Here is a 19,701-nt window from a genome sequence, read left to right as displayed (position 1 = left end):
AGGGGTCCCCAGACTCCACTTTCAGAACCACTGGGCTAGCCTAGGATAAGAATCACCTTTTCTTTTTTCAAAATTAAAATTTTAGCCCACGATTGTTTTCACCCAGTGCCAATTATCTAATGTAATCCTGGGCACTACACTCCCTCTGGCCAATCTGGGGAGAGCAACGAACTGACCTCATGCCCCCTTCATGCATGAGGAGTCCAAGCCGCTTCTTTTCACCAGACAGGAATTAAATGGGAACAGGGTTTACCGGTTGGACGTAGTGTGGAAGGAACATGTTATTCCAACTGTTCCTTTCCCCTCCATCAGGCACCCCGGCTGGGGGAGGCAGACACCAGGATTACTGCATGTTTTCTTTAGGGTAGGCCTACCCAGAGTGTAGAGTAGGAGTGTACAGTAGCGACACGATTTGATCTCGCCGCAAAGCGGGTGCCTATGGGCTATAGTTCCAAACATTGCTCCTATGACTGGAACTATCCCATTGAGATAGAATGAGCACTTCCGCATTCCATTGTTACAATGGGAGTCAACACTAGTGTCCCCACTCTTACTATAGTATATTACTCTGGGCCTACAGGTCTACCCTACTAGGGGACACAGAGAACATGCAAACTTCACACATAAAGGCCCTTTCATCAACCCCACCTAGGGTATGGGCACTGATGACCCGGAGGAGAGAACAAACCCCCAGGGCTCAAAGTGTCCCCAGCGGGAATCGAACCCATGACCTTCTAGCTGTGAGGAGACAGTGCTACAGACGGGCGCCCCGCATCGTTTTTCTCTGGCAGTCATGTTTGTGATTGGCTTTTGGCAGACAGGCGTGGTGCGGCACACACTGAACCGCAGCACCGCGATTGGCCGACCAAGCGTGACAATGAAGGTATAAAGCAGGCGCCACCGTGCTCCCTAAGAGAGAATCACCTTTTCAACAGCAAAGAAAATTAGTTGTTAAAGCAAAAATGAGAATATACAAGAAAAGAGAATATCCAACAAAGAGATCATTTATTAACAAATATTTTAATCATTTTGTAACATAGCTCTCATTAAAATATCCACTCGCCTCGGGTAAAAAAAAAAACCTACATCACATTGCATGAATGAGGCCAACTTACTCCTTGGACTTGTGGGGTGGGTGGGGGGTGTTGCAAAGAGATGTTTTGTTTTCAAAAGACACATTATTCAGCATTACACACACACACCATAATCAACATCTTCCCAGTTAAGTCCACAGACATACACACAATCATTCTTCCCTAGGGGTCAACCGATTATCAGCTCTGAATTGTGTTCTTTTGCATCCTCAATATGAAGGCTACAAACTTTGCATTGGTTCTATACGGCAACCCATTATTATTTCCTATTGTTTCCACCCAGTTTCAACAATGAAAGCTGGGACATGGTTGAGAGAACAGTTTAGAGACTGACTAGTAGTGCATCTAATAAACATACGGCAATTTTACGCTATAGTACCCATTTTGTGTCCAAGTTAGCTCCTCTTTTCACTAAATACAAACTTTATTTCTCACAGAGCTTTGGAAACAAACGCACATCTTGTTGGTGGGCTTGGGTTGTCTTACAACAACAACGATGAGGTAAAAGATGAAAGATGATTTTTTTTCATTATTATTATTTTTTTTAACACTGCAGTGTTTAGATTTACTGAAATTAAAAAAATGGTACATGTCAGCAATCACCTCTCTTAAATTCATCATGATCGATCGAAGGTAGTTACCAGCCCAGAAAACCGGTCAACCCCTACTTTTCACATCTTAACCCTAGAGTGGGGGGGAAATCCTGTGTAAAATTAGTTTAGTAAAATTCTAGTTGGTATTTCATAGGAAGAAAGAAAGAAAAAGAGAAAATGACACAAGAAAACATCATGTGCATTTGATACACAGTAAAATGTCTCTGATCCTCATCTCTGAATTGACTGACCTACAAGCAAAATGAATAATATTAAGCAAAAACAAAAACCATTATTACTGTGCAAATGCAGACATTCTTCATGCAGGTTTCATCTTTTGGAATAGGAATTTTGGTCACCTAAACATTTTTGCAATGATGTCACATTTATCTGGACTTTTCATATTGATGAATTAAGGTTGGGCAAGTGATTTTTTTGGTTTAAATAAAGTTTTGTTAAAAAGGTTAAATCGCTATATTCTGATAGTAACCATTGTTGCTATTTATGAGCATAATTTGTTGCGTTCCAGTTCCAATTTTGTCTGCTCATTTATTTGTGTCATCACTTACAATTCCACTTGTTTAATCTGTATCCTGTTATCTATACTGATTGGATAAAAATTGGTATCCCAGTTTCAGTTTCTGAAAAAAATCTGATACAAAAGAGCTAGACATGGAGACTCCCGTTACTACCATCATAGAGCGTTTTAACCAAAGAAAATCACTTACACACCCTTTAAGTTTATTTAGACTTTTTTCAATCTGTTGTGCGGTCAGGGCAAATTAGTGGAGACTGGAGAGGATACAGAGAGGGCATTGACAGAATAAATGTGATATCTTTTGTTTTTCATGTGCATTGCTTGTGAGGGGGCCAGAGTGACATGATGACTCCATAAATGTCTGGACCTAACTGATGGAATAGACGAGTGGAGAACAGGACAGTCGGATGCAACTAAATCGTCTGTCAGGTGGAAACCTCAACTGTTACTTTCCAGGATTCAAATTCTAAAATAGCAAAAGAAAAAAAGATAAAAGAAAAAAAGCTCAACAATCTAACCATCCAAAAAATTATCGCATTGCTGAAAATAGTGGCACTGGCTTTACATATAAGACAAATGCACTTGTAATTGGATAGAGGGAGTAAATAACTTTGTAATGCATGTTTGTGTGCAAGACTACTTAGAACAAAGTATTGCATTGTGTTTGAGCTGACAGGCCCTTTTTCATGTCAATGAATCAAGTCAACTAAATTCAAGTGGCAGATGCCAATAATATTTTTTATATTTAAATTAGATATACTTTTAGGGGCATGTCATGATCTACCGGTAGATCGCGATCGACCTTTTGGTCACCCCTGAAGTACGGCATACCTTTACGAAAAAACACAAAAAGTTTCTGCAGGGACTTGCAAGGGGTACAATGTCCATCTGTCTCCTAGAACAAAGTTTCTAGGGTCATTAGCTCAGGACTTTAATTACTCCCTTGTTTATGCTCAATCGTGTACAGTAGGCTACAGAGCTACTTCTGTCACTTACTTTGCTAGGGCCGCCAAAACAACCTCGAACATTAGTGAGTGTAGACTGCTTTATTTGTTGTTGCTCTGCCTATCAAATAAGTCATACGCTTCTGAATAACACATTTATTGAAAGCATCTTACAAGGCCAATGCAAGATCATCTCAAGGTAGCCTACATCCCAAGGACATTCAAAATTCCTGGTAAGCAAAAAATAAATTCTTGCTCAAATTCATTCTCAGCAGTTAATTCATCGCAAACTGTCAAGTTAAACATAAAAGTAACTTTTAACAAAGTTAAAGATAACAAATATAATTCATTGAAATGTAATGTGGAAGCCATGTTTCAATACATTCAGGGCCTTTTGTTTTTCTTTCAATCTTTTTGAAGGACTTGAGTGTCCACTAGTGTGAGAAATGGTCGATTATAGAGCCCGACTAATACGAGATTTCAAAAGGTTTTCTAAAATACCAGACGTATAAGCTCACAACATGGTATTTTTGAAAATATTTGAAAACCATTCAAATTTTGCGCCAATGTTTGACATACCAAAAATAGGGACACAAGAATGAAATGACAGTCGTTCAAATCGGCACATAATTGCCGATACCGATGTCTTAATGTCAATTAATGGCCGATACATCGGCCGGACTCTACTAGATTACATTCAGGTACTGATTCCCTGTTGCTCAGTTTCTGGCCCCACTCACTCACCCACTGTCTGCCTCAATATCAGCCTGCTTTAATTCATACATTTTTTTTTTTTTTTTTTGCATCAGTAAGCCATTTATTAGACCAACAATACCACGGCTGCTGGTCAAGATTGTCAACAATGGTCTTACCATCGTAACTTCACCTTAATCGTCAGCAGTTCAAGCAAGTAAAGTAGGAGTTAGCCTAACATTGTAAAGCATTTTCTAGCCAATCCAAACACAGCCTAAGAACTCACTCTCTCTCCCCTCTCACATCATTGTCCGACTCGAGTCATTGGTCCGTTTTTCAGGCTTGTCGCCGGCCTTCTTGCAGTTCTCCCTGGCACGCCTCAGTCTGGACAGGATGTGTTTCTTTGGGAACTTCAGAGTGGTGCATCCAAACTGACTCACCCCTCCCGTGTCCCCGGGGAGCTTCTCCCGTCTCTGGACCCAGCTCCTCCAGCCGGGCTTCCAGCAGTAAACGCTGTCGTAGAACCGAGAGCCGTTCTCGCCGCCCAACACGTAAATCCGCCGCTTCCAGCGGGCCACGCCCCCGGCCGCGATTCGCCGCGGCAGGCCAGGGAACACCACCGGACTTGGGGCACGGTCGCTCCCTCCGCCTGCGTCTCCCCTCCCACCTCCCCTGTCTCCCGTGACTGCCCCGGTCAGCTCCCTTTCCGTCCCGGACCCCCTGCCCTCTCGGAAAAACAGCACGCGGCCGGTGGCGTCTAAGGTCTCTACATTGGTGTAGTTCCCGTCCAGGAATTTGGTCGCGTCCCTCATGTAGCCTCCGATAGCGCAGACTCCACCTCGCACCGCCACCCCTCCCGCCAGGCAGGTGGCGCCGGAGTCCAGCGCCACGCGGGACCAGCAGTCCGTCAGGGTGTGGTAAATAAGCACTCCTGAATGAACCACGGCCCTGTTCTGTTCTAGCGTGGTTCCCCCCAGCAGGTACAGCCGCCCGCGGAGGGCCGCACAGGCGAAGGCACGCAAGGGCAGCGGCAGTCTGGGCCCGAGGGACCACTGGAGCGTAGTCAGGTCAAAGGTCTCACACGAGTCCAGCAGCGCAGAGCGGTTACAGCCGCCCAGAGCGTAGAGTGAATCCCCGCAGCCCAGCAGCCCTAGCATGGCCCTGGGGTGGACCATGGAGGGCCTCTCTATCCAGCGGTCTAAAATGGCATCGTATTCATGGACGTCTGCAGACACCGTGCCTGTCCGAAGGATTCCGCCGGCCACAAAGAGCCGGTCGCCCACGGCCGTGCAGCCGGGACAGACCAACGAGCCCAGCGCCGCCAGCTTATCCCACTTCCCTGTCCGGGGGTCGAAGCAGTCCACGGTGAGGTCGCGCTCCGGTTGGGAGTCGTCCTCCCGAGGCGTCAGGTCCACGCAGACGATCTTCTTTTCGAACATGCCCTCTCGCGGTCTCAGAGGTCCGCCGAGGCCCTCGCCGGCAGCGGCGGGGCCCAGCTCCTGGCACAGCCGCCGGCTCTCCTCCTGGGAGAGCAGTCCCGGCCGGAGGTGGTGGAGCAGGCCCGGCATGTGGACGTAGCGGTCCAGGGGCTGGTGCTCGGCCCAGCGCCGTGCCGCGTCGTACACCTCGGCCTCCGAGTCCACCCCCAGGCGGTCGGAGCCCAGGAGGCTGCCCAGGGTGCCGTGGTCCAGCAGCAGGAAGTCCTTCTGCCGTGCCACGCGGGGGAAGTGCTGGGCGACCAGGCGAAGAGAGGCCCGCAGCAGCAGCTGGTCGTGGTGAGAGCGAGCCAGCGAGTACATGCCCAGGCAGTTGTCCACCGACAGGTGCTCAAAGAGAAACCTGGGACGGATTAGTGGAGAAGGGGAGAAAATGAGGCAAGCAAGAGGGGATATGGGCATAGAGGGAGAGATGAGAGATACATGAAGAGGAGGGAGTAGATAAGAGGGGGAAAAATACAAGTAACATTAACAGAGTAAATAGGCTCTTTAACCCATTTAGGCCTGACGTCGAAATAAAAAAAACGTTCGCTCTGAAAGAATATATACCTATTCAAAGATTTGTGCCGCATTTTTACGATTTTTCAAAAATAGCAGACCTACAAGTTCATAGTGCGCCACTCGGTGGCGCGCTATGAGCTTGTAGATCTGCTATTTTTCAATAGCTAAAGTATAACAGAATGCTTGAAACACCAAAAGGGGTTCCCGCCCAAAATGGGTTAAAATGCAAGTCATTGGTATAGTTCTGGCCGTATGACTGAAAAACAATTGATAGAACTGGAAATCATCATGCATTTCCCTCAGAAATGTAAACTAGCAATAACAACTTGTAAGATCAAGACAGAACCTGTGTTGTGTTCCTATGAATTTTAGTCACAAGCTCTTGTTAATACGCCCACTGGTTAAATATTTACAGTATTAAACCAACAGACACACCTAACCACTTTCACTTTCTTTTTTTTAAAGCTAAAATAGTCAATCTACAATCTCACATCAAACTTTAGATGCAACTGCAATATGCTGGAATGATCAAAATAGCACCTTGAAAAAACACCTTTATTTTCCATGTGGACCACCACATTTCCAGTGAGTCGGAAGGTGACATATCGTGGGACTGACTCATATTTAGATCTATTAAATACAGTGCTCTTTTAAATTACATAATTACTTAATCAACACCCCAATCGCCCAGGACGAAGTTCACCGTCCTTTCTATTAGTAACACCCAGCGCCCAGGACGAAGTTTTATCCAAAAGACGAAGTTTATTGATATGAAAACCGATCGCATCGCTCTACAGCCTAGGAGCGCCTGTGGGACGTCATCGAAAATGTTCCCCCCCGTTTAGCCGACGCCAAAGAAAATACGTTAATAACTCGCGATCTAAATCATCCCGTCCAATTCTAAGAAAAGATCCTGTGTTAGTGTGTTTTGGCTACATTTAGCTGCTCCAGCCACATCCAGTATAACTTCCGGTCCGTCGGTAAAAGTGCTCCGTTGCTATAAATCGCTTGGGCGCTATGATTTAATGCAGGGGTTTTCAACTGATTGTGAACCAGGGACCACCACCTTGACTAAGAATCAACCTGGGGACCACTGCGTTATGGGCTAAGATTAGTGCTTTCGTAACACTTGCTATGGAATGCATCCCATGTACTGTATATACTGTTTCTCAAACGATGGTCCACGGACTTAACTGATATACAGTACTGACACATGTGGCCCTATCTTGGGCGTGCATTAACCTTTATCCCTAAACTTTGCCATATTTTACTATCTTGAAAAATATTTAAAAATAGTTCAACTAGCCGATCTACATCCACACATTATGATCTTGTAGATCGGCAACAATTTTATATATATATATATATATATATATATATATATATATATATATATAGTAAAAATGGCAAATACGTGCAAGATATAGCACATGACGACATGATTCTATGGGCACATTTCCTAATAATGATGGCTCAATCAGGCAAGCTGGTACACTTACCCTTCTTGAGATTCTAACTGCCTTTTCTGTGGAATTTCTTAACCTCAGACTTCCCAGTAATTCTGATAACATTGACGCACTTCCAAGGAACAGTGCAGACGTATTAGGCCCGACTCACACCTTTACATCTAGCATACAACATTGATGCATGCTAGATGTAAACAAAGGGTAAGTGTCAATGCATTTCCAATGGGAGTCACATGGTTTGACACAACATTTGTGTTCGACTGCCCCCCTCCCCCTCATACAACACAAATGTTGTGTCAAACCATGTGACTCCCATTGGAAATGCATTGTGAGCTTGCATCAGTCAATAAGTCTCATACAACAAGCATACATTAATCTGTTGTGAAGGTGTGAGTCAGGCCATAGTGCACTGTTCCGTGGAAGAAAATACAAAATCTTCACTTTGCTACAATACTAAATGCATGGTCAGGGACCACATGCAATACCTTCACGGACCACCAGTGGTCCACGGACCACCTGTTGAAAACCCCTAATTTAATGGATTAAAGGAGTAGTGAAACGGAAATGGTGGACATTTTATTTTGAAGTTTCAGACGGTCTCAAGTTGAAACACCGCTATGAAGTTTCTGAACCAATCAGAGCGTCGCATCCCTTCAGGGGATGGGACGGTAGCTAGGGACGGGTAGCTATGCTACGCAGGACAGCGTGTGGATGTTTGTTTACAAATCAGATAGTCGGCCAGCTTTACCAGTTTACTCTTAATGTGGCTTATTTCTACCCTATAATGTTTTCAGATACATTTTTAGCGTGATTAAGTTGAAACCGAGTAATACACTCTCTGGATGTTATCTAGAATGGGAATAAAAACGGAAGATTTCTGTAATCAGTAGCAGCTGTGCAGCCTGTACTGGACGGATGCGGAGAATTAAACTGGTGAGCTTCATTTTTATTGGCTTTTATCGATGTGGGCCTCGACACGTCATCACGCAGCACGTTTTCGTTTTCAGGAAGTAATACAAAATATATTTTTATGGACGTTTGATATAAAAACACACAAAAATGAGAAATTTCCCATTTTTTTGGAATCCATTGTTAGGTATGACCATATGATGACCACGGAGATGGTCTAAAAGTGTGAAAAACGTATTTTTCATTTCACTACACCTTTAAGTAACCCCGGGCAATCGGAGTGTTAAATACCGTTTTAACTAGGGCCGGGACTTTAACGCGTTAATTGAGATTAATTAACTACAGAAAAATTAACGCGTTAAAAAAATTAACGCATTTAATCGCACCTTTTTTTTCACGGCGGAACGTTTCTCACTGGGCGCATTTCTAGTACTGAATAGGCTCTGCATGCCTTGCACTGCTTGCAGGGGGAGGAGCAGCCCCCCCCCCCCCCCCCCCCCCTCACTCTACACTACAGCTCCGTCAGACAACAACACCACCCAAACGAGAAACGAATCGAATGAAGAAGCCGCTTGTATCGCTTTTGCTCCGTGGATGGGGCATTTAGATTTAAAAGCTATCGGATGGACGCGTGGATAGCAGCATGGTTGTGTGCAATGTCAGGGAAAGGATCCATAAGCCATATGACCAATGTTAGCTCCATGCTAGCTGCTTCAGCTTAGCATGTCTCGCACTGAGTAGAGGCTTGCAGAGGCTCGCAGAGATTTCACCACAGCACGAAGCTGTCAAGCTGTCCTCGATGCGAAACATACTGAAGCAGCAAGTGTGAAAGTCCGTGGTCAGACAATGGTCTGCCCCAACCCCATGTGAAATGCACATTCCACCGTTTTTTATTTTATTCCTTTGTCTAAGTGTTTCCCCCCTAATAATGCCCCACCATGCAAAGCACATTTGAGTATTCATAGACACTTTATATAGGCACTTGCTGCACTTGTTTATCTGTTGAAAAAAAAGTTGTATTGCTTAAAGGGGAATACCACTCATTTTCAACATTTTTCTATGGAGTTGTGTGGAAAACTGGAAATAATAAAAAGTCACCTCATTTTGTGTTGCCTAGAACTGGAGGTCTGACAAAAAACAGTAACAATATAAAGTACAACTTTGTGATGTCACTGAGATGTACTTGTTACTGTCACTGATTTTTTTTCAGACGTCCAGTTCTAGGCAACACAGAATGGGGTGACCTTTTTTATTATTTATTATTATTAACAGCTCTAAGGTATATTAATGACAGTAAAATGTTGAAAATGAGTGGTATCCTGTAGTCACTATTCATTGATTCACTAGTATACCAAAATCCATTTAAAAAAATAGCTTTCTCACTGTTCTCGGGTCAAATAATGATATGCGATTAAAATGCGATTAATCGAGATTAATTAACTACAAAGCCTCTGATTAATTAGATTAAAAATTTTAATCGAGTCCCAGCTCTAGTTTTAACAGCTTTTGTGAAGGAGATGCACAGCTTCAATATAACTCACAAGGAGAGCTCAAGAGAGCTCAAGAAAATAGACACACTGCCTATTTGCTCAGACCTTGATGTAAAATTCTCCATTCATTGTCAATGGGAATTTAATGTTTGTGTAAGACGACAATCTACACTAATAGCTGAATATAGGAGGGGCTAGCGCCCCTCAAAAAATAGTAACGATTATGGTCGCAGATTACTATGAAAACCTGCAAAACCAGTCAGTCCGTCCGCCATGCCTCCATATATAGTCCTTCACGCCTCGTGACACTTCACCCCACCATATATGGTCGTCAGTCCCTCACGCCTCGAGGCATGCTCCATATATGGCAGTCTCCATAATATGAAGATCACGACACTGACCTCATCAAACCCTGGATAGCCATACATGGAGAAGACTGGAACCATCACCTAGATCTGCATTTATGGAGCCGGCCAGCAACTCTACATTTGACCTCAAACCCTTAGATCTCCATATATGGAGCTGACATTAAAGATGTTGATCCTACCCCACCCGTCCTTCCTCTTCGATGTCTCCCTTTTGAATGACAAACTCAAACTCTAGACGGGCCGGCAAAAAGTTATTAGCGCAGCCGCACCCGGTAGCCGGCGAAACCTAGAGTTCTCAACAGGCCAGAAATGACTATGACTAGCTGCCAACGAAAAGGATTTAGTGGATTTAACTTTAGTGTGAGGGCAGGCTGCTTTTTTACAATTTAGGCATTTAAGTTAAATTTTAACACAGTCATGTCACAGAGTGACATAAAATGCAAAAAATCACACCCGTGTGAACTGATGCAGTGACGTCACACACTAACCATAGCAACCATGCTCACCTGTACGTGGCCCCACATACAGGAACACACATACAGGCACATAGATACAGACAAAGCTGGTTATTGGAGTGGTTTGCACCACTCAAAAACTGTAAATGCCATGATTCCTAGTCAAGTAGTCAAATGACATATTGGTACAAAATCTACAAATAGTTATATAGGATGGGAGTGCAAAGACAACTGTACAACACTGTAGTGCTTCTAAGAAACTAGGATACCACGTACACATCAAATCTAGCATCTGCCAACATTCTATCTAGGGGTAGTCTGATGAAGTTAGTTTTCAGACTCACTGCAGTGGAAAAAAGGGAATTAGTCTGCAGTTCTGCTTGGGAGCCAATATTTCAACTGGGGACCCCCACCCTGACAAGCACTTGGAAGTTGAGGCGTTACAATTTGACTCAAGCTCACAATGCGAATGCGTCACATTGTGAGCTTGTAGATCTGCCATTTTCAAAAGATTCTTATACATTAGAAAACATGAAATGGAACATTCTGCATAATGAATACTTTTAGTACTTCCAAGTACATTTTTATACCAATACTTTTGTACTTTTACTCAATCCGGCCATTTACTTGTAACAAGAGTATTTCTACATTGCAATATTAATACTTTTACTTAAGTAAAGAATGCGAGTACTTTTTCCACCACTGCACATACCTAGAGCATAGGACCTGGAGGGGCATGACTTGAAGCCGATTGGCTGCAACAAACAGGTCCTCGGCCGTGTCCAGAGACAGCCCCGCCTCTCCCGTGTAGACAAACTGGATCACCGTCTCCATGACGGACGGCGTCACCTCCTCCAATCGGATCTCAGTGAGGCGAGACTCCACCAGGGGACTAGTGAACATCGCCCGGAAGTAGGGACTGACTGCTGCTAAGAGCACTCTGTGGCCATGGGATGAAGGGAGAGGAGGGGTTAATGAGTTAACGGTGCACTTCAGAGCCATCCACACACACACACACACACACACACACACACACACACACACACACACACACACACACACACACACACACACACACACACACACACACACACACACACACACACACACACACACACACACACACACACACACACACACACACACACACACACACACACACACACACACACACACACACACACACACACACACACACACACACACACACACACACACACACACACACACACTTTTGGCCAGCTTCTATAGTTAGTGCTCACTTTGTTCGCAACTATGTTGACAATGAATCCTGACCTATACGACATCACTCCAATAGTGGATGGCGGAGTTCACACCTCAACTGATGTCAATGACAGTGGCGCGTCGTTGCGTCTTTCTTTTTTCCCAGGAAGTTTACGGCTTGTATTAACTGATGAAAAAGTAGCCATCAGCAGTAATGTAGATGCATCGAAGAATCAACGCGTATGGTGAACTTTAAACGAATCATGAGCCAGTTAAGATTCACAGCTCTAGTGGAAATTGACATCACTATAATGATCACATGATGTAGGGCTGTTTCAGAGCCATGAGGCCCATAGGTCAGGAGTCTATCTCCTGTTTCTGTAGCATGAGACGGCTTGATGTGCGAGTACATCCCCTGGACATGACTCCAAAATGTCACAGCAGGCACGTACCCCCAATCCAACTCCTGATGCTGGGTACCATTATTGTAGTCTTTGGTAGGGCTCGGCCCAGGGATTTATCCCCGCCTCCAATCTAACGGCGGACAAACTGACTCACAAGGCCACTGAGCTGGCTTTGTACAGTAACTATAATTATATTTGTATGGTTATTATTGGTGCGGATGGCCCTTGAGTCTCTCCAAATACGGCTCTGTGTGCGAGTCGAGGGTTGGCTTACCTGTGACACATGAACTTCTTCCCCTCCACTAGTAGAGTGACGTCACATAACTGCTGGGCATCCAGGAGTTGTTTCAACCCTGAGATATAGGAGAGCAATGATCAGATACAGGAGCAAGACGGAGAGGTGGAGGGAAGGTAGCAGATATAGACACAAACAGGTTGAGAGGACAGACACATGGTAAAGAGAAGAACTGCAAGGTCCAGAGGCTGACATTCATGAGGTGGACATGAGTGAGGTCTGGGGAGCCCAAGGTGTCGTCGAAGGGGTTCCAAGGGGTCCTCAGCAATACAGCATTTATCAGTTTAACCACTTTAAACCTAGACGCATCGGCTACTTGAACATCTTTTCAGTTGGGATTTCCGCAGCGAAGCACGGTATATACTGTATAACTTAATTTTGAGGTCCATGATATGAATAACCACTGGTCTAGAACCTTTTCTGGAAGGTAGAACAACCAGGACATAACCCATCAAGGAGATAACATATGCATACATTAGTTAATGCCTCCCCCTCTGTGATTGAACTAACATACAGGGAAAAAGTATACAATCAAAGGCATTATTTCATGTTCAACAGCCAATGTGATATACGGTACTTGAGACTGTTAAAAACATTTTAACAAGCATTGCTGAGCATCGTGGTACAATCAGTGATGCTCAGTCCTGTGGTTGTATACTGTACTTCTGTAAAACTGGAAACAATATTTCTACTCTCAGATACACAGGCATTGAACTGGTACAGCTTCGATGCAGAGGGGGAGACATCAACAACATGCTTTTAAGAACGGACTGTTTTGGATAAACACATTGCAGACTCTAGCTCCAAAAGGTCTGATGAGGAGTATGATATCAGACCCTTTCTGTAATGGTACGTGTGTGTGTGTGTGTGTGTGGGCCGGGGTCCCAGGAGATTGTCTGTGCGCCGTGGCGTTTGTTGGTGTCCGCCTAACACCGGGGCTCCACCGGGCGCGTCAGCGTCGCGTCTCCGTCACCGTCAGGGAATGTTCCCTTTTTAATCAATGAAGGGTGGCTCCACTGCCCGCGTTGCGTGACATTAACGCGTGCATTCAAATTGAACCGGTGCGTTTTTTGACACACACGCCGGAGACGCAACGCGTCCGGTGGAGCCCTGGCGTTAGCGAGCAGCAGTCTTGCTCTGTGCTAATATTACGTTGAGGTTTTCAAATGTATAATAGGATGCCCCCCACCCCACCTCAAATAACTCCTCACCCCAACATCCTCCACTCGAAGCCTCTGCTCTTCTAACACCAACCTTCTTCTTGTCCCCACAACCAACCTCTGCAGCATGGGCGACTTGGCCCATGCTTTTCTTGGGCTTTTTGAGGGGCACTAGCCCCTCCTAATCTCCTATGTCCAGCTTTGAGGGTTTGTGTAAACAAACATTGAAGACAAAAGTGTGTAAACACAAACCTTGAAGACAAAAGTGAGGAGAGGACGCAAATTGTGATTGGCCAGAATGAGGTGATGTATGATGATAAGAGCACTTACTCACTTCACATGTTTTTTTCCCCTCATTTACCTTTTAGCCTAGTAGGGTCCCATGTAATTGTTTGGTTGCCTTTAATGTTTTTAGAACCCTGTATCACTTTGTATCCCCACCCCACAAAAAAACATATGTTAGTAACGGTACCATGCGTGATGTAGTCTCCCAGCGGGGTGGTGCTGTCGTCAGGGAAGTCCTCCTCTTCAGAGTCGCTGTCGGACAGGGGCTCCCCTCCTCCCCCATCCCCGTCCTGCCACGGCTGCGGGCGCCATGTGACGGTGCCCGCCCGCACCGCGTTCATCTGAGAAAGCAAACATTATCCTCTCTGTCAGTCGGGTGGAAACCTGGCTCAGACTGTGTATGTATGACGAAAACTGTTTTCAGGATTCAAATTCAAACAGAAAAAGTAGAAGATCGACAAGGTCAAAACATGACGCGATCTGCTACTTCTGTTGCTTTTGTGTTACAAACAAAACAAAACAAAAGCGCAAAACGTTAGAATATGGAGATAAGCGGTTTCGGCTCGACAGCAACGATATACACATTTATACAGTGGTTCTCACACCTTTTAGAGACCATCATGATTATTCCACAAACACCCATAACTCATGAGGGTTCATTTGGTTCCATTTGCATACTCTCAAGAGTTACAGACAGTGTTCTGTGTCCATTTGTTTTCCAAATAAATATTAATTGTTTAGCTGGGGACTCATTGTTTAGCTGGGAAATAAAAAGAAGACTATTACTGCATCAAAAGTAATCCACAAACTATAATATAAAAACTGGTCAAATATTGGACAAATTGTCAAATACATTTTGAAAATAGTTGCTCTCCAAGCTCATAATGCCTCGCGAGGTGCTGTGAGCTTGTAGATCTGCTATTTTCACAATATTATTTAGCTGTGGAACCATCGAGTCAAACCAAAATAATTTATGTCAGGGCTTGTCAATGTCAGGGTGGCGGGTCCCCAGTTCAAATAGGATTCTTTTGGGGGGGGTCACAGCCTGAAAAGGTTGAGAACCACTGCCGTGCGTAGACCCCAATTTGAGAACCACTAAATTAATATGAATATAATATGAAAATGCACAGATGTGCGTACCGTGTACAAACTATTGTGTACGAACCAGAGTCTGCTGTCCCTATCGCCAGCAGACTCTAATCAGGAACAGACAGTAGACCTATCCAGCCCTAGTTAATGTGCAGCATAATACAGATAAGAACTTTAAATTAGAATAGTGAAAATCCTGCCATTTCCATGTTTACCAATAAGTGAATGACCTTTGCAGAGCCATTCAGAGAGACAGTACACACTGCAGCTACATCTACTATTGAACTAAACACACTTAAATCATGGTGCTGTGGCTTTTTTTTGCGCCCTGGATCAAGACTATCGTATGTATTTTGTACGTTACTACAATAGTACGGATAGATGCAATACCGCTGGATGACCTAAAGTGGCACTGTTGAGCAGCCTAAAGGGCTACAGTACAGCTGTTGAGATTCACACTGACCACTATAACTATAACAACTAGAAATGCACTCTGTCAAGGTGCCAACTTGCGCCTTGCACACAAGTAGGCCATACTTGTGCGCAAGCAGAGCACACAAGTACTGCTACTGCTAGTACTAAGTAATGTCTATTTACAACTGCTGTTCTAAATCCTTTAGTTATTGATCGTATGATAGGCCCAGTGGTTCACAAACTGGTGCGTACACCCCTTGTGGTGCACGGGCACCTTCTAGGCCCTAGAATGTAGGGGGTCTGCGCGACATGAAAAGGCTAATGGTGGTGCTATGGTTTTATTTTAAATATATTGACATTTATGCCAATATATGGCAAGTATATGCAGAATATAGCCTATGCTGCTTATATATGCCATATTCAGGTTCATATATGTGCATATATGTGGATAAATAGGAAATGTATGTCTCTATATATCTTATGCAATTTATATTTCCATGGGGGGGGGGGGGGGGGGGGGGGGGTGTCAGTTAGGTCAGGAGGTATTAAACAGGGGGTGCATGGCCAAAAAGGTTTGGGAAACGCACCTTAGTTACGTCACCATCAACAGCCAATAAAGGACCACCATTCTTAGGGCCGATTCATACTCCTATTTTACCGCTGTAGTGCCGAAATTATTTCGGCTCATCAGAAATGTTTAGTAGCACCGAAGAGCCGACTTTAGGGCGGTACTCGCCCCCCCGAACCTCAAATGACGTCACATTGTAGGCTCTACAGAGCCGAACAGACTTTTATTAGGCTCTAAAATAAGATTATGAATCGCGCCTTACCCCGACATACATACCCAGCCAATCACCAAACGTACCTTAGTTACGTCAGCCGATTACAGTACTTGCGCGCTCTGCTTGCGCAGGTATTAACAGCACAGAGTACAGTACACATACACAGCCTGCACCGCTCAGTTCACACAAGTGTGATTTTTCTTTGTGTGTTGACATTTGTATCGGAGTCCATTCGTACAAATGGAACCTGATGGGTCCATTGATTTGTACACTCCGTTATGGAGATTCATGGCCTAAAGCAGAGGTCTTCAACAGGGGGTTCAGGACCCATTTGGGGTCCTCAGTCAGAGTTACTACAGTGGGGCCTCCAAATCTGTGTAATGGGATATTTTATTTTACATTAAACAGAACGTTTAAAAAATACAAAAAACATTTGAACCCTATAGCATCTCCATTCTAGGGATAATTTTAGCCAAAAAATAGCAGACCTACAAGCTCACAATGATGAGGTTTGATGTTGAGGGAAAAAAGAGGTTCAAGTTTACAAAGTATTGACGGTTTAAGTTGTTAAATATCTGAAAATACACAAGTCTATGAAGCTAGCCATCTATGAAATCTATGAAAAGGGGGGGGGGGGGGACCATGCTTCATCTCTCTATCAGCTAAGGGGTCCTTGGCATGAAAAATGTTGAAGACCAATTGGCCTAAAATGCATACCAAACTTGACAGAAAACAGACAAAAAAAATACATTTACCAAATAAACGACTGACATGTAGAGCCATTCAGAGACAGTATTGTCGCCACATATACGTACATCTCAAACTAAAACAGTAAAAACACACCAGGCATAAAATGGTGCTGTAGCGTGTGGGTTAACGTTTATTTATGCTGGCTACAGACTAGTACACGACTACACGTTACCTTTGCTCTCCTCCTGGTTTCCACCTTGATGGCTGGCGTGCTCCGTTCGACAGGAATCGGTGATCTGACTGACTGGGACAGAGATGCGCTCAGTCCCCGGCCTGAAGTCCAAGAGGATCCCCGGCCTTCGAGCACAATAACAACACGCTAACCTCCTAGCTCTCTCTCTCTCACACTCACAGTGAGTCAACTCCTGTACACACCGATGCCCTCCTCCTGGGCCAACCGAAACTCATTCATCAGTGGCCTAGTAAAACGTAAACTTCATGAACAAAAAAAATATAAATTAGCGCAGTACGGTGGTTAAAACAAAGCCCGCGGGGCAGAAACAGACGGCTGTGTGTGTGAGTTCAGTCGGCCGAACTCGTCATGTCTGGATCTCTGGAAGGAACTAGCAGTAGCACCGCGTTACCGTCAGACAGCAGCATAGGACCATAGCATAGGACAGCAGCAGCGAGCTCGAGCTCCCAGCTTCCGCCTCGTTCTTGTTTTATTGCTTAGTTTTGGTTGCTTGACGGCCTCCTGGTGCATTACCGCCACACGCCGATCTGGAGTGTGAATTCAGGGGTCCTTGGACAAATATAATCAGTGGTGTAAACTGTAAAGTAACTAGTATAGGCCTACATTTACTCAATTACTGTACATCTGCCCAATTGAGTTTTTCTTTTCTTTTCTTTTTTTGAGGACCTCCTATGTCCAGCTTTGAGGGTCTGTGACTGTAAACGCAAACATTGAAAACAAAAGTGTGTAAACACAATCATTGAAGACAAAAGTGAGGACGCAAATTGTGATTGGCCAGAAAATGAGATGGTGTATGATGATAAGAGCGCCCCTCACTTCACACGGGTGTGATTTTTGAGGGCTCCTATGTCCAGCTTTTGGTGTGTGTATCCCAAACACAAACATTAAGTGCCATTGACAATGAATGGATAACATTTGAAAATAGACGATCTACAAGGTCACAATACATCACGATGCGACACATTGTGAGCTTGGATCTGCCATTTTCAAAAGATTTTTAAACATTTAAAAACTTAATTGAAATGAGACATTATTTTTTATTGGCCTAAAATATTGTCTATATACATTCATGAATCCACCTGCTGACCGGCTGTCCGCATCGAGCAATTGTTTTTATAGTGGGTTATATGGCGGGTCAAACTCATCACATTTGGGCAGGTGGCTATGGCCGAATTTAAGCCCAAGGAGTGTTTTTCGTGCAAAATGTCTTATGTAGGCTATGTTTTTACATAGAGTATTGATGTGATCTTTTAATGCACTTGAACTGGATTGCCAATCAATTTCGTTGTCTTGTACAATGACAATAAAGATATTCTCATTCTGATATACTGATAGAACTGCGTGTGTAATCTAATGTTACACGTGTGGTGTATTTTCACACACAACTAACAACAAAACTATACTAAACTAGAGATGAATGAACTCTCTAGTCTAAATAGCAAACTTGTAGTCAGAAACCTCGTCAAAAGCATCATGGTAAACAAGTTGTCTCACAAAAGGTTTCTTGAGACAAAAGAATGCTAAATGTCTCCAACACCTCACCAAGCCTCTAAGAGTTTAGAACAAAGCAAGGTACTCAGGCTGAGTGATTGCTCTGAGTCTAGACCGACCGTCTCCTAACCCACTAACCATCACACTAGCACAGTGACCAAATGTATCTAGTCTAATTAGCAAATATAGCATTATGGCCATATGGACTATATTTTACGTTACCACACACGCACAGATAGAAATGCGTGGGGTAATCATTTTCTGCAAGCCTCATCCTTGAATGTAGTGGGTTTTGTTCATTAAAAGGTTCAAAAAGAACATACACAACAGACAGACGCCCTTTTGAATGGAGATAAACAGTTTTTTCATAGTAGGCCTAGAGGAGTTCAAGGTCTCTTTTTAGACATGGATAGAAACAGTATAAACACAACAGGTTCCTGTTGATGTACAATGATAAGAGAGCCCCTCACTTCACACTGTGATTTTATTATGGAATAAGTATGTCATGACTGTACCTTGTGCGGTATGTTTGACTAATAAAGCATGCAATCAATCAATTCACTCTGAACATGGATAAAATATTTTTTCAAGCAGGGGTAGATTCTCTATTTGGCAGTGTTGGCACAGGGGTTCTCAAACGTTTTAAATTCAAGGAACCCCAGTTTGATATGCAAATTTAGCTCATGGACCACCATACTGTAACTGAGTGTACAAATGTGCACATTCTTGTACACTCTGTGACTACAAGAGTATCAATTTGTACAGACCTTTTAGGGTCAATTTAGTTCAAAACTATCATTAATTTAGCTGTGGATTGAAGACCTTCAAGGAGGAACACTGGGGGTCCCCAGACCCCACTATGAGTATACTAGCCAATATGTAACTGTCACTGACGGACCAGTAATCTCTGGTGGGCCAGTTCTGGCCAACAGGCCGCCTTTTGCCTAACACTGCCCTAGTGTGACCCGTCACATGCTACTCAAAGCATAATTACATTTTTACATCAGCTTGTGACTGCAACTTGTTCCTGTTCGCAGATGACTCAGCACTGCTGGTCTCGGACTGGA

General features: G+C 44.0%; 1 protein-coding gene across 1 annotated transcript; it reads right to left on the bottom strand.

Moving 5' to 3' along the window:
• Positions 1 to 1,001: 1,001 nt before the first annotated feature.
• LOC306932422 (kelch-like protein 12) lies at positions 1,002 to 17,627 on the bottom strand. The gene is made up of 5 exons (XM_079514233.1): positions 17,123 to 17,627; positions 14,103 to 14,256; positions 12,450 to 12,528; positions 11,260 to 11,487; positions 1,002 to 5,701 (listed from the first exon to the last, which is right to left on the bottom strand). The coding sequence occupies exons 2-5, from the start codon at positions 14,254 to 14,256 to the stop codon at positions 4,162 to 4,164; spliced, it is 2,001 nt and encodes a 666-aa protein (XP_079370359.1). The 5' UTR covers positions 17,123 to 17,627; the 3' UTR covers positions 1,002 to 4,161.
• Positions 17,628 to 19,701: the final 2,074 nt, after the last annotated feature.

This window comes from Electrona antarctica, assembly GCF_951216825.1.
Source record: "Electrona antarctica genome assembly, chromosome: 11".
Classification (NCBI taxonomy): Eukaryota; Metazoa; Chordata; class Actinopteri; order Myctophiformes; family Myctophidae; genus Electrona; species Electrona antarctica.
This window is presented reverse-complemented; position numbering and strand designations above follow the sequence as displayed.

What these genes read in the sequence shown, in the direction of transcription:
- LOC306932422 (XM_079514233.1), bottom strand. Translation starts at nt 14,256, where the DNA reads ATGAACGCGGTGCGGGCGGGCACCGTCACATGGCGCCCGCAGCCGTGG. An exon ending in GGGAGACTACATCACGCATG is followed by an intron (nt 12,529 to 14,102) that starts GTACCGTTACTA and finishes CCTATATCTCAG; the next exon opens with GGTTGAAACAACTCCTGGAT. An exon ending in AAGAAGTTCATGTGTCACAG is followed by an intron (nt 11,488 to 12,449) that starts GTAAGCCAACCC and finishes CCATGGCCACAG; the next exon opens with AGTGCTCTTAGCAGCAGTCA.